Here is a 16499-nt window from a genome sequence, read left to right on the forward strand (position 1 = left end):
ACCAGCAAATATTTTTCTAATGCTTGCTTGGTGCATGGAAATTTGTAAAAACTTAAGTTAGCTTTACAAAAAACTTGGTAGTATGTGTGAGGATGTGTATATACTTAAGCAGAACCGTTTGGTAAATCCTTGGAGGATTCCTTAAGCTTACATGGGACTCTCCTAGACACTAAACATGGTTGTTTTGCTCCTCGCATGCTCTGGAGATATTAGAGGGCTAATGGCCAGGAATAGTTTCCAAGTCTGCCATTAGAACCTGGAGGCACAGTTCTGGCCATTTGTAAAGAGATGTTTATTGAACTCCTCCTGTTTTTAGTTATGTGCCAGGCTTTATACAGGCAGAGCAGTTTCAAAGACGAGGAGGGCAGTTCTACCCTCCAGGAATTTAATTTGGGGAAGGAAATACGTAAATTCCATACACTGAAGTGGCAGCAAGTGCTAACGCTTTTGCCTCCGTTTCCACATAGGTGTTGGAATGATTAAATGAGTATTAAAATCTGTAAAAGATTTGTAATACCTGACAGTAAACAAATGTGTTCAACAAGTATTAACTATTACAGGATTATTATTAACTGTGGTCAAGGAAGGTGCCATTTGGCCTGAAACTTGAAGTCATAATATGAATTTACTAGATAAAGAACTGTGTAGATATCCCAAATAGAATAGTATATTCAGCGTTGAGGGGATTAGGAATATGTTTGTTTAAGACTTGCGAGAACGTTGACTTATATGGAATGTGGTTTATATAGGCAAATACCAGGTGGAGCTGAAAGGGATGAATGGGGCTGGATAGTGAAGGGCCTTGTCTGCTGTATGTGGAGTTTGGACCATTGTACAGGTTATCCGAACCACTGAAAGGAATTCACTTGAGAGTAGCGTGATCAAATTGTGATTTGGAAAGCCTGGTATGGCTGTTAAGAGTAATATGCATTGTAGCAGAGTGCAGTTAGGTGATTTGGCATACTGGTAAGAAGTGAACTAAGGTAGTACCGTGAGATTGGAGATTAGGGAATTTGAGAGAATAAGGTAGAGGGCAACTGAGGTTTTTGCTTTAAACAGCAGGGAAGGTGGGAAAAAAGTGCTAAGTGCCATTTTGGAAGCTTTAGAAACCAGTGGTTAAGAACTCAGCTTCTCAATTCAGTCTGTCGAGGTTCGTATCCTGGCTTTATCTCTTTTCAGGTCTTTGACCTTCCACAAGTTACTTAGCTCCTCTGTGCCTCAGTTTTCTTGTTTGTAAAATGGAAAGAATAGCACAATAACCCTCATGGGGTTGTAAGGATTAAATGAGATGATATAAATAAAGCATGGTTTCTAGTACATATTAAGTACACTATATATATGTTATCTAAAATTATTGATGCACTATAATGATACTATAACATTAGCATTATTTCTCAAGTTTGAAGTGGGAATATCTGCCACCTTGTAAGGAAGACTGGCTGGCCACCATCTTGCGTGGTGGGAGAGAACAGTTTGGTGATGAGTTTGGCTGGGGTGGGGAGGGTACCTGAGTCACTCAAACTGAGTTTTGGAGGAATGAGCCAGCCATTTTTTCCTTTTAACTGAACCCAGTGTGCCAGTTACAGTTGAGTGGGTTACCCTAGTAGGCAAAACACCTTGACACCAGCTGTGGTAAATATAGATGGCTTGACGTTCTCCCACCTATTTTAACCTTCTCTATACTGACTTCTTGATCTTGATTGCCTCTTTTCATTTGTTCCATTTGGATTTGGTGTTTCTCAACTGGCAACCCCTGTGATAAAGCATTAGCTTTACAAGTAACTACAGGCAATTCCAAACCTGACCATGCTTCTAGTAAACTCCTAACACATTTTCAGGACACCGTTCTCCCACCTCCCTCTGAGAAGGGAAATCTGATAGTCCTTAGAGAACTGTTCAAAGAAATACTTACTTATCAAGCTAAGGAATGAAAAAGTCATTCTTGTAGTGGGGATTTGGGAAGTGTAGATGAACTTATTTTTTCTTTTCATTCTCCGTGAAGTGTTCTTCACAGAGCAAAAGTTTTTAATTTTTTTAAAAGATTGTATTTATTTATTTGACAGAGACAGCATGAGAGGGGAGGGAAGAAGGTCAGAAGGAGAAGCAGACTCCTTGCTGAGCAGGGAGCCCAATGCGGGACTCGATCCCAGGAGTACAGGATCATGACCTGAGCTGAAGGCAGTTGCTTAACCAACTGAGCCACCCAGGTGCCCAAAAGTTTTTAATTTTGATGAGGTTCTCAATTTGTTCTTTTATGGATGTCATATCTAAGAAATCTTTGCTTAATCAACGGCTGCAAAGATTTTCTATATTTTATTCTAGAAATATCATAATTTGGGGTTTTACATTTAGATTTATGATCCACTTAGATTGTGTATAAGGTGCAAGATAAGGGTCAAAGCTCACTTTTTTGCATATAAATGCAATTGAAAAGATTATCCTTTCTCTCATCGATTACCATTGCACCTTTGCAAAAATCGTTTGTCCTTGGGACCCTTGGGTGGCTCAGTCCATTAAGTGTCTGGCTTCAGCTCAGGTCATGATCTCAGAGTGTTGGGATTAAGCCCCTCATCAGGCTCCCCACTTAGCAGGGAGCCTACCCCTGCTTGTGCTTGCATCCTCGCTCGCGCTCTCTCTCTCTCTGTGTCAAATAAATAAATAAATAAAATATTTAAATAAGATCATTTGGCCTTATTTGTGTTCATCCATTCCTGGACTCTGTTCTGTTCCATTGATTTGTTTATCTGTTTGAGCACCAGTATTCCAGTATTTTGATTATTGCAGCTTTGTAGTAAGTCATAGAATCAGATGATGTTAGCCTTTCAAATGTGTCCTTTTTCAGTTATTTTGACTGTCCTATGTGCTTTACACTTCCATATGAATTTTAGAATCAGCTTGTCAATTTCTTCAATTAGATGTTGAGATTTTGAGAGGCATTGCTTTGAATCTGTTGATCAATATGTATAGAATTAATATCAAATGATATTGAGTCCTCTTATCAATGAAAAGGTATATTCTCTCCATTGATGTATCTATTCTTTTATTTCTCTCAGCAGTATTTTGTAGTTTTTCATATATAGGTTTTGCACATCTTTTATCAGATTGATCCCTATGTATTCTGTTTTTTTGATACTGTTGTAAATAGTATTATTCTTTTACTTTGGCATCTGATTTATCATTAATATATAGAACTATATATGTTATATATATGTTATCTAATATATAGAACTATATCTCTTTTTTTGGTATATTATACCCGGCAAGCTTTTTAAACTCACTTATTCTAATAGGTTGTTTTTAGAGTTCATTAAATTTTCTGCATAGACAATCTTTTAATCTCTTAACAGTTTTAGTTCCTCCTTTACAATTTAGATGTCTTTCATTTCATTTTTTGGTTTATTGTACTGGCTAGAACTTCCAGTACAGTGTTGAACATGAGTGGTTGGAGTGGACATCCTTGTCTTTTTCCTAATCTTAGGGTACAAACCTCTATCTTTCAAAATTAAGTATGATACTAACTGTAGACTTTTTGTAGATGTTTTTAAAAGGTTGAGAATATTCCTTTCTATGCCTAGTTTTCCGAGAGTTTATCAGAATAGATGTTGATTTTTTTTTCAAATGCTTTTTTTGCATTTATTGAGAGGATCAGATTTTTTTTTCCATTTTTAGTTTGTTAATAGGGTGTCTTAAATTGATTAATTTTCATATTTTAAGCCTGCCTTACCTCTCTTTTTGGGGTAAGCTTCTCTTATTCATGTATTATCCTTTTTATATATTGTTAGATTTGATTTTTTAAAAGTTTATTTAAAATTTTCATTTTCTCTGTTCATAAGTCCTTTGTTCCCCTTCTAATCTCTTTGCCTGGTTTTGGCATTGGGCAATGCTCCCCTTGTAGATTTTGTTGAAAAATATTTTGTTTTCTTCAATTTTCTGGGAAAGTTTATGTAGAATTGACATTATTTCTTTCTTAAATGTTTGGTAGAATTTACCAGTAAAGTCAATTGGACTTGGAGTTTTCTTTGTGGGAATATTTTAAACTAGAAATTTAATTTCTTTAATAGATAAAGAGCTAGTCAATAGTCCGTTGTGTACTGTTGTTTTTGTTTTTTGGGGGTTTTATTATTGTTCTTGTAAACTGTTATAAACAGAGACCCACCACAGATTTCATATATCCAGAGTTCTCTCTCTCTGTAACTTTCTCTTTCATACTTTGTCTTGCCAATTCTTGTTCACTTGGTCTCCACTTCCTTAACTGAGAGAAGCTTCTGATCTCTGAGGCCTGCATTTTCCCTCTTTGTGCCAGGGCCTAGACTCTCCAGTCATTAAGGTGGAGCAGTCATAGGGTTTACCTCATTTGTTTTGCATCTCTCATTATCACTGTCTATTGTCTAGTATCTTGCAAACCATTATTTCATTTATTTGCTTTTGGTTGTATTGAATGGGAAGGTGGTCCTTATTACTTCATGTTGGACATAAGCAGAAATCTATTCAAGTTACCCTGCTTTTGAAATTTTAAACACAGGTTTCTTGCTCCCACTGTAACTTCTTTGGCTTCATCAAGACTTCTATTCTGATTGGGTTATGGACATTGGGGAGGGTATGTGCTATGGTGAATGCTGTGAAATGTGTGAGCCTGATGATTTACAGACCTGTACTCCTGGGGCAAATAATACATTATATGTTAATAAAAATAATTAAAAAAAAAAAGACTTATATTCTTTGAACTCTTCATTTTCCTCTATTTCCTTAATTCTTTCCCAGCTTATATTCACTACTTTCTCTTTTTTAAAAGATTTATTTATTCATTGAGGGGTTGGGGGGAGAGTGTGTGCACAATTTGGGGGGGGGCAAAGGGAGAGATTCTCAAGCACATAACCCCACTGAGCACAGAGCCTGACATCCGGCTCTGTTGGACAACCCTGAGGTCATGACCTGAATTGAAACCAACTCAACCAACTGAGCCACCCAGGCACTCCTGTTTTTACTACTTTCTTTACTGTAACCGTTGCCCATTAGTTCATCTGCTCTTTTGCCAGTAATCCTTTTTTTTTTTTTTTTTAAGATTTTATTTATTTATTTGAGAGTGAAAGTGAAAGAGATCACAGAGGGGATCCACTGAGCAGAGAGCCGGATGCAGGGCTCAGTCCCAGGACCCTGGGATCATGACCTGAGCTGAAGGCAGTCGCTTAACTGACTGAGCCACCAAGATGCCCCTCTTTTGTCGGTAATCTTGATATGATTATACTGCTTTTTTATGTAGCACACACTCAGTAATACTTCATCCCTTGATCAGTTGTTTAATTTTCCTTAATAGTTATCACACCCAACTGTTCAATAGCCATAGATTAAAAAACTCAATGCTTTGGGTAAGTACCACCACAAGCTCACTAAAGACTGACTGAGCTGAGATTTGAACTGAGACTGTCTAGTTCCAGTGTCTGTATTCTTAACTTATATCCAACAAAGAGACTTGTAAGAAAAAAAAAAAAAATTATAGGCCTGTTTCACTTATGTATATACAAACTAAAAATCCTACATAAAAGGGGTTCCTGGGTGGCTCAGTGGGTTAAGCCTCTGCCTTTGGCTCAGGTCATGATCCCAGGGTCCTGGGATCGAGTGCTGGGATCGAGTACCGCATCAGGCTCTCTGCTCAGTGGGGAGCCTGCTTCCCCTCTCTCTGCCTACCTCTCTGCCTAATTGTGATTTCTTCCTGTCAAATAAATAAATAAAATCTTTAAAAAAAATTATTGAATACAATAAAGACCTAGGTTAATGGAGAAATCATTAACATATCAAATTTGTGGATTAGAATACTCAATATATTAAATATGTCAGTTCTTGATTAATGGTTAGACTTATGCATTCTCAAACTTAGTTTTGACAACATGATTCTAAAATCTAGCCGAAGAGGGGTGCCTGGGTGGTTCATTTGGTTAGGCATTCAACTCGTGATTTCAGCTTAGGTCATGATCTTGGGACTGTGAGATCAAGCCTCACGTCGGGCTTTGTACTGGGTGTGAAGCCTGCATAAGATTCTCTCCCTCTACTACTTCTCCTTACCCCCACTAGCTCACTCTCACTCTCTCAAAAATAAAAAAATAAAAATCTAGTGGAAGAGCTAAGAATAGCCGAGAGAGTTTTAAAGAATATCAAGGTGGGAAATTTTACTGGCTGGTTATTAAGACTTAAAAATTTGATTATTAAATCAATATTAGATTGTCAGATTGATATATACATAGATCAGTGGAATAAATTAACACAGAAAAGACATATACATGAAACTTGTTATCTGAAAGAACAGCAGTACAAATCAGTGGGGAAAATGTATTTAGCAAATGGTGCTAGGATAATTGGCTATCCAAATAGGAAGGAAGAAATAATAAAGATACCTTTCCACATATATAGAAATATCATCTGCAGGTTGATTGAAGAAATAAATTATATTTAAACTTTCAGAAAAAAATTTAAGAGGGTGTCTTTATGATCTCAGGATAAGGAAAGATTTAGATTTAAATATTTTGGATGAATGAATGAAAGAAATAGGAGACTTAAGTTAGAATTTTCTCCTTATTAAAGTCAACCTCTGAGGATTGAATGTGTTTCCTTCAGTAATCCACAATTGATTTTTTTTTTCTTAGATTTTATTTATTTATTTGAGAAGGAGCATGAGTGGGGAAAGAATATTTTTAGGAATTATGTATATGCGTAATTTTAAAGTTGCACTAATTTATGTTCTCACCAGCAGTTGAGAGTTTTCATTATTTTACATTGTCACTAACATGTTCTATAATTTTAGCTCTTTATTGTAATTTTAATTTGTATTTTCCTGATGTCTAATGAAGTTGAGCAGCTTTTCTATGTTTATTAGCTCCCTGGGTAATCTTCATTGAAGGTGCCCATTCATGTCTTACCGCAATCTATAGGCTTATCTGCCTTTTAATTGATAGTTTTTTGAATATTCTAGATACAAGCCCTTTTCTGTTACATGTGTTAGAATACATTCTCCATGTTTGTGTCTTGTTAAGTCTCTTTGTTGAACAGAAGTTCTTAATTTTAATGTGGTTCAGCTTATCATGGTTTTTTTCACTGTGGTTAGTGCTTTTTGTGCTCTGATTAAAAAATCTTTCCCTACCCTAAGATATATAAAAATATTCTATACTTGTCTAGAATTTGTTTTGGCATTCACAATTAGATCTTCATTTCACCTAGAATTGATTTTTATGGATAATGTTTTATTTTTTATGAGGATATCCAGTTGACCCGGAACCAATTTTAAAAAGATTTTTTTTTCATTTTTTAAATTAACATACATTATTTGTTTCAGGGATATAGGTCTGTGATTCATCAGTTTTGCACAATTCACAGCGCTCACCATAGCACATACCCTTCCCAATGTCCATCACCCAACGCGCCATTCCTCCCACCCACCTCCACTCCAGCAACCCTCAGTTTGGTGTCCTGAGATAGTCTCTTATGGTTTGTTTCCCTCTCTTTTGTCTTGTTTCGTTTTTTGCTCTCTTCCCCTAAGATCCTCTGCCTTGTTTCTCTAATTCCACATATCAGTCAATCAGAGAAAGACAATTATCATATGATCTTACTGATACGTGGAATATAAAAAGATTATTTACTTCACAGTGCTTTGCAGTGCCCCTTCAATCATAATTCAGTTGTTTTAAGTGAATAATTCAGGTATTCTAAGTGAATGTGAATTTATCTTTGTATTCTTTATTCTCTTCCATTGGTTAAATTTGTTTATTTTTTATACAGGTATCACACTTTCTAAATGACTGTAACTTTGTGATAAACCTTGATATCTGGTAAAGCAAGTCCTCCCCCATTCTACTTTTGCAAGAATGCCTTAGCTTTTCTTGTCATGTTTCCACCTATATTTTAGAATCACCTTTTAAGTTTTTGCAATATCATCTTTTGGAATGTTAACTGAGATTGCAGTCAGGCTATTTGTAGATCACCTTGGGGAGAACTGCTATCTTCACAATACTAACTCCTGTAAACCATGAGTATCTCTGTCCACTTATTTAGTCTTTAATTTCTCTCCTTATTGTTTCATAGTTTTCTATACACAGTCTTGCTCTTTTGTTTAAATCTTTTAGATTTATTCCTAGACATTGTTTTTTTAGTATGGTATTGTAAATGACATCTTTTATTGTAACTTTGTTGCAAATATATAGTAATATAATTAGTTTTTGTATATTGGCCTTATCTCCAACAACCATGCTGAAGGTCATTATTCTAAGAATTTATCTTTGTGTTCTCTGGGATTTACCTATACACGATTAACTATGGGTACTGGATAATTTTTTTTTTCTTTTCAGTCTTTATACCTTTTATTTCTTATTTGCCTTATTGCATAAACTTAGACCTCCAGTATAGTTTGATTAAATGGCAAGAGAATTCGTCCTTCCCAATTTGTCATTCCCAATTTCCGGGGAAAGTTTTCAACGTACTCATCCTTAGTATGATGTCTGGTGTGCATTTCTGTAGAAATCAGTTGTTATATCAAGGAAATTAACTTCTGTTCTTACATTCCTGAGGCTTTATCATGAATATATCTTAAATATCATCAGATGCTTTTACTGTAACTTTTGAGATGATTGTATTTGTTGATCTTTTTTGTATGTTTATTTTGAATTTCTTTGGGGGTGGACTTTATTATTTCCTTCACTTGATCTTTGGGTTTAATTTGCTTTTCTTCTAACTTTTTGGGATGGACCTATATTTCATTGACTATAAACCTTCTTTTCTAATATAAGCAATTAAAGCTATAGACTTTTTTTAGCAAGTTTTCAGGTATTACATTTTCACTATCAGTCAATTCAAATTACATCCAAATTTGTTTTGTAATTCCTCCTGTGACCCATGGGTTATTAAAAAGTAATTTTTGAACTTCAAAATGTATTAAAATTTTCCCTTTTTGGTTTTTTATTCTAGCTTAATTGCGCTACTGTCAGGTAACCATGCCCTCTTTGGCTTTCAGTCCTTTTGAAAGTTGAGGTTTACTCTATTGCTAGCAAATTTTCAGTTTTAAGCAATCCATGTGATCTTGAAATAATTTTTCTACATTCACTCTGTTCTATGCTTTCTTGATGTGAATAGAAATATTAAGCACCTTGTGCTTACTGAGAGCACTTGACTTTATTCCAGTCCTTCATTTTTATTATCTCTTACTCCTGTATAATTCAGAATCTTTGTCCTGCTGTTTCTCTTCTGTATTTGTTTGTTCTGGAACAGAATTTTAGCCAATTTTCACTATTGGAAAAATATGACTATAGCTTATCTTTTCAGTTCTTTTCACTTCCAGTAGCAGGAATTTGGAAAAAAAAAAAAATGGAGTATTTTTTTCCTTCTGCTAGCCTGAAGAGTAAACCAGGAAGAATTTGAGAATTAAAATGTAAGAAATCAGAACAATTAGTTCTTTGCAGCTATTCTTTTCCCACTAGCAGTAGGTAGTTGACCTAGGTGTATAGAAGGGCCCTTAAATTAAAAAAAAAATGTGTTGAAATTGATGATTCATTTTGAGAAGCAGTGAAGACTAGCAGTTTTGCATTGGATATGTCAGATAATAACTATCTTGTTTGTAGTTTTTAAATATTGAGCATTAGCCAGTGAACTACAGAGTGGTTTTTTTTTTCCCTTTGTTTCAGATCACCGACTAAATGAAGTTCTTAGACGATATCAAATGGAAAATTTTTCCAAATGTTCATTGGTGCAGGTATGTAAATTAGTTAAGGTCTAAAAAACAAGGTTCAGATTTGGTTGTAAATATGTTTATGTAAATAAATTCTACTTAGGATTATTCTCATGTGAAGTTGCCTATAGCACTTTGAAATTTACTTACAACTGGGATTTGTATAGGGAAATGCTTGTTTTTGCTTAATAAAAGTAGTTCTTTGGCCATAGAAATTGCCTTTTTTTCTGAATTGGAGGTTAGGTATTATGTATGATGTTAAAATATCTGAGTTCTAAAATGAGAATTCATTGACGTTTTGAAATGAAATATTTTCTTAGGATACATTTCATAGTAAGCTTTAACATGCAATTCTCATAAATTATGGCAAGCAAAAACTAAATCAAAACAGTAAACAATATACAGCATTGTTTTTAATACTTCTTTCCTTGGGTGCATGTTCTTTTTTAAATGTTCTGTTAAAAATTTTTTGAACAATGAGATATGTTTATTGGTGGACTCTGAGTTACACAATATTAAAAGAAAAACAGTAGCTCCTATATTAGTGACAGCAGCCTACTGAATTAATAAGGATGTGTTTTGATCTTGACATCAGTGAATCTTGTAACCAAAACATTGTTTTGCGGCGCCTGGGTAGTTCGTTGGTTAAGTGTCCGACTTTTGATTTTGGCTCAGGTCACGATTTCAGTGTTGTGAGATAGAGCCCTCCATTGCTCGGTGCTGAGCCTGGAGCCTGCTTGGGATTCTCTCTCTTCCTCTCCCTCTACTCCACCACTACCACTCCCACCCCACTCATGTGCCCTCTCTCTTAAAAATAGAATTGTTTTTAAGGTATTAAGAAAAGTTGTTTAAAAAGTAATGGTTTATCTTGTTGACTTGACTATACTTATACTTTCTTTAGTGTATTCTCAACATTTAGCCTGCTGCTCAATTTTTATTTACAAAGACCAGACTGCGTCCAGGGGGTCTTAAAATTATCCATCCACTATGTTAATCATGTTATTGTTTTTCTTACATTATTTTGTTAGTTATGCTTAACTAAGAACTGTTATCATTTAGATGATAGAGAATTGTAATACAGGAGCCTCTAAATTTTGTTCAGATTCTTAGGTTCTTTTTCTTCTGCTTAATGTCTTATAGAATATGTCTAAAAGGAGGATTCAAACAAAAGAGTGATTTTAAAGCCTGAGAAGATCTCTTGGCACGGTTTTATATCATACCTACTGTACATGGCTGACTTATGAAAGATGGTTTTACCAGATAAAGCAGTGATTGTATGTAGACCTTTAGATGCACTTGCCTTGTACATTGTGATTAATTAATTAAAGCCTCAAGGTAACATACCAAGTAAGGTCAAGTCTTCTCTTATTTAATAGTGTACACTCCTGTGAAATTACAGCTCCTTGAATTCTCTAAAGGTACATATTCTTCTTTTACAGATGCTATTATAGTCATACAATCAAATCTTGATTCCTAGCTCTTATTTTTGGTAGTAATATATTGTTACTGCCTAAGAGTGTTCTGAAGTTCACTGTCTCTTCAGAAGAGACTGTCTTTGGTATTGCTGTCTCAAAATACCAATCCCCTTGCCTTCCACTGCATATTTTGCAATGATGAAAAAAGAGGTGATATGAGAATATGAGAAAGAGATTAATCTGCTATCTAGCATTATGGTCCATATCGTTGGCCATATATAGTGCATTCTTCAGTTCTTCACCCCGGAAATGTTATACTGGTTTATGAAAAAATACTGGAAAAAGTGAAAAAATTTGAAAAAAAAAAAAAAAAAGAAAGAAAAAAGAAAATAATGAAAAAAAATTAAAAAACTGTCAAGAGGAATTTTTTAAATTGTGTTTTTCTTTTTATAGTATTTTTACTTTTTTTTCTGTTTGTAGACATAGAAGTAGGAGGAAACCATTATTAAAGGTTATGTGAAACCCAGGAGCACTGGCTGAGATCTCTTCTTACTAACTTTAGTGATTGCTGCTAGCAACAGAAATCCTTCATAAACTTTATTTGGCCTTTTTGTTCAGCTGTGTTTCCCAGGTGTCAATTCTTATTAATAGATGCTCAATAAATATTTGTGGAATGAATGAAGCAATTATATCCTTCCTTTACTTTATTCCTGTCTACTAATTTCCCAACATCATTTGAGCTCTATATGCCATGTACAGTGAGAGTTGAGATGAAAAAGTCATGATCAGCTTGTGAAATACAAACAGTTCATGCTTTTTAGTCTATTTTTCAGGATAAAATAACAATGAAATTCCTTTCTTCCTCACACTAGGCAAATGGCCAGGACTTGTGTTAAATGAACGTACTTTATGAAACTTTTCTAATATTAGAAAAATAAAGCTGCCAGAATTTGATATTTTTTTCTTATATTTTAAGTTGGAATTTCAAACTGGATTTTCTGTAGAAACTGTGCTGTAAGTGATAGTTAAAATTCATTTGTGCTATCACTATATAATAATCATTTAGGCTTCCCATGGATCAAAGGAAGTTTTATGAATTGCCTTAAGGTTTTTTTGTATAGTGTTTCTTAGGGAAATACATGATATATTTAGAATAATGATACATAAATTGTATGGATTTAAACTGAAAGTTAGATTTTCCAGTGTGTGCAATAGCTTGTATATTTAATATATTTGGTTCTTTATACTTTAATAAGTCACTCCTCTTTTACTTTTTATTTTAAAGCTTTATTCATTTAATTTTAGAGAGAGAGACAGGGTGCGTGCATGCACCGGGTGAGAGGCAGAGAAGAGGGAGAGAGAGTCTTAAGTAGACTCGGTGCTGAGTCAGAGCCCAATGCAGGGCTCGATCTCACAACATGAGAGCATGACCCGAGCCAATATCAAAAGCTGGAAGCTTAATCTATTATAACACCCAAGCACCCCCGTTCATCTTTAAAAATAAAAAACTTCTTATAATTGTATGTGACCTTCCAAAGATGGTTTAAATAACTAGTTTCTTGAATGATCCCTTCAGGGTTACTGTGAAATTTAGTTGTCTTTCTTTGATTATTTTGTGTTTTATGTATAAATAAAAAGTACGTCAAGTGGCACTGCTCTCTGAGAGCATGAGATCCAGCCCCATGTCAGGCTCCATCCTGAGCACTGAGCTTGCTTAAGATTCTCTCTCCCTCTCTCTTTGTCTCTTCCCTGTCACATGCATGCACAAGTGTGCTTGCTCACTCTCAAAAAAAAAAAAAAAGGGAAAAAATGATTTAGCACTTTAAAGAGTCTAAGTGTAAGAGTTTAGCAATTTCTGTACATCGACCTTCATTGATAAATGATGAAAATCAATCTTTCCATATATAAATGATTTTCTGCAACACTCAAAAATGTGCAACAACACTTTCACAAAATGCTAATCAGCCTATATTTTCTTCCACAGGATGGCAGATAGGATGCAATTAATATATTTCATAGCCAGTGATATAGAGTAAAGTAATGGGCACAAAATTAAACATTCAGAATTATGATTAGAATACTTAGTGTTTGTTTTCCTCAGAGAAAGTATCTGAGGAATATCCTCAGAGGAAGTATCCAGAAATTTTGTCTACCCAATTATAATCCAATATTATTGACATTCTTTGATACACTCTCATCATCATCTCAGGAAGTCCTTTTGGGATCAAAATAATAGAAATTAATTGTAGAGTATCTGTTATTCAAGATATATAAAATGCTTCGTATGCTTCTTTTATTTAGTATAGTTTGTTTAAATTTTGTTTTAGAAAATATAAAAGATATTTATAAATGCTTTTTTTTTTGGTGATCATAGCTTATTGGATAGGATTGTTAGTCTTGTTCACCTGAAACTAATATGACATATGTCAATTATATTTCAATTGAACTATATAAATATAAATATATGTAAATGTATAAATATATATATATATATATATATATATTTGGCTTTTATAAAAAGATTTTACTTTTTTTAAGTGTTTCTACACCCAACATAGGGCATGAAACCCAGAACCCTGAGATCAAGAGTCACACACTCTACTAGTGAGCCAGCCCCGTACCTCTATATAAGTGCTTTTATAGTTGTTGTCAATCTTATTCTCCCAACTTGATTTTTTCCACTATATCTTGAATTATTAAGTCATGCAGTCTTTTATTCTGAAAGTTTCACTAGTAAGTGGGGAAGGATTGCTGAATCTATGTTTTTATTCTTTTAACTATTTTTCTTATATTTTGATTTAATATGTTTATCTTAAAATCATGTAATTTTTTATAATTTGGATTATTGGTCATTTACTCTTAAATTAGTATTTCTGTAACAACTATCATTAGAAAATAGTTTCAGAGCAGTGTCTTTATAGAATTCAGTTAAACTAATACATATTGAGTACCTCCTCTATGTAAAGCACTAAGCCAGAAGCTTTAGTGATATGAAAATGTATATAATAAAATTACCATTTCATAGGAACCTAAAGGCTAATAAAAATAGCAGTTGAGACAAATATTAAATAACTAGGTATAAGGCATATTATTCGTATCTTAACCTTAAAGCCAAATGAGGGTATCAGAGAAAAAGGAGATCAAATATAGTTGGAGAGATCAGAAAAAGTTTCCTGAAGGATGTAGCATGTCTGATGGGTACTGAAAAGTAGGTAAGATTTCTAAAGAACTTCAGTGAGAGCTAAAAGAAGGGGTAGTGGAGAGCATAGCAGATGGACCCACTGACATGATGAGAAACAAAAGGAGGTAAGAAAGTGGGAGTTGTATTTAGGGAGTAAAACATACTTCATTTTTTATACTGTGTTTGACATATACAAGAGAAGTAATGGAAAATAACATTAGGAAGAGTAGGTTTTGTAGAGTGCCTTAAATGGTTAAGTTGAGGAGTTTGGATTTAATTTAGTAAACACTGTGCGATTCCTAGATATTGTTTAGAAGAATGTTAGAGTGAAACTCAGTAAGAATAACAATTCAGAAACTTAAAATTGATGGGTGGGAGGTTAATGAGGGCTTGAATTATTATTTTGTAGAATGCCATCCATCTCCCAACTATTAGTCATAACATTGCTAGTTGATTTGATTTTTATAAAAATTCCTAAGAAATTTGAGAAATATTTTTAAAGTTTGAATTACTTAGCTATCCGAAAAAGATTTTTAACTAACTTTTGAACAACTGAAAGTTAAAATATCACTTGTCCATTAATTAATATTTAAATAATACAATAATTATTTTTAATAGTCTAGGATTAAGTAAATCCTACTATGTAATTACATAGACTACTGGATTCATTTATTCTTTAATCTATCAGAGTTCTCTCTGGAAGGTTACCGTTTTTGTATAATTCAACTTACAGTCCTAGATCCATGTCAACATGTCTGTTGAGGCTGTATATTTTGAGAAATCCTTTCCATGTTGGTTGGATGTTCATAACCATATACTTTGGTTAGCTAATAGAGTTTCCCCCATATTAAGAAAAAAGAAATTTTAAAAAGTAAAGAACAAAGATTTATTAAGAGCTTTCTATATGTCAGGAATTATACTAAACACTTTGAGTATATTGTTCCTTTATTTAAATTTTTTTCAAACATACATTGAAGTGCAGAAGTTACTAAAAATGGTATCTGGTAGCTAGCTACCACCCAGTTGTATCCATTCTTAATTTTTTGCCATGTTTACTTCCAGTCTTTTTTTTCTTTTTTCAGTCTTTTTTTTTTTTTTAAGATTGTATTTATTTAACAGAGATCACAAGTAGGCAAAGAAGAGAAGAAGGCAGAGAGAGGGGAGGAAGCAGGCTCACTGCTGAGCAGAGAGCCCGGCACACGGGCTTAATCCCAGGATCCTGGGATCCTGACCTAAGCTGAAGGCAGAGGCTTTAGACCACTGAGCCACCCAGGCGCCCAGTCTTTTTTTTTTTTTTTTTTTTTCATTTTTAAAGAAATAAGACACTGCAGAAACAATTCAGTGTCTGTACCTCTTTTGCATTCCCTTCTATCCCTTTCCAGTGGTAATCATCATCCTAAATTTAGTGTTTTCCAATGGTATATATGCTCCCAGTACTTTTACTATGTATGTTCATATCTGCAGTAATTTTATTGTATCGTTTGGCAAGTTTAAAATCTTTTATAAGTGATATCATACTATATGTATCTGACTGCAAAACTTGCTTTTTTTGCTTAAAATTATTTTTAAGAATTTGATACATACATCACAAGTTCATGCATTATATAACATTTGTCCACTACATTCCACTGTATTATTAGACCACAAGCTATCCATTCTCCTATTAAAGAACATTTAGATTTTGTCCAGTTCTTATATTTTAAAGTAATCCTTAAGCACATTGTTAAACATGTCTCCATATACACATCTGAGAGGTTTTTTAGGTTGTATACCTAAATTGGACTTTTCTCATCTTCAGGTTTACTATAAATTGTCCGAGGTGGTTGTACTCGTTTTCATTTCCATTCATGGTGTATGAGAATGCTCCTTGTAAAACATCTTTCTGAGCCATTGGTTGCATTGTCAGACATTTTGTTTTGGTCGGTGTGGTTGGTGTAAAATGACATCTCACTATTGTTTTATTTGTATTTCCCTAATTATTAATGACGTTGTGCTTGCTTTTATTTGTCTGATCTCAGATTTCCTCTTTATTTTGCTTGTTGATACTCTCACTGACACATGTGGAAAGTTCAGTTTGTGGGTTTTCATTTATCTTGTTTATATGCTTTATAGTGGAAAAATTTAAACATTTAATATAGTCAAATGTGTCAGTGTTTTACTCTTGTGTCTTAAGTCCTTTACTTGCATAAGTGCATAT

The 16499-nt window shown here is 33.9% G+C and overlaps 1 protein-coding gene across 4 annotated transcripts in view; it reads left to right on the forward strand.

The window, feature by feature from the left end:
• Positions 1-16499, forward strand: part of SCLT1 (sodium channel and clathrin linker 1) — a 181189-nt gene that overhangs the window by 399 nt on the left and 164291 nt on the right. For 3 of the 4 annotated variants that reach the window (XM_032857691.1, XM_032857709.1, XM_032857719.1), the window contains exon 2: positions 9663-9730. In XM_032857691.1, coding sequence (XP_032713582.1) covers positions 9663-9730 — 68 coding nt within the window. Of the gene's footprint in view, positions 1-9662; positions 9731-10846; positions 10981-16499 lie in introns of those variants that run through there. The other variant, XM_032857700.1, reaches the window with a different exon arrangement.

This window comes from Lontra canadensis, unplaced genomic scaffold (assembly GCF_010015895.1).
Source record: "Lontra canadensis isolate GAN:19392208 unplaced genomic scaffold, GSC_riverotter_1.0 scaffold1, whole genome shotgun sequence".
Classification (NCBI taxonomy): Eukaryota; Metazoa; Chordata; class Mammalia; order Carnivora; family Mustelidae; genus Lontra; species Lontra canadensis.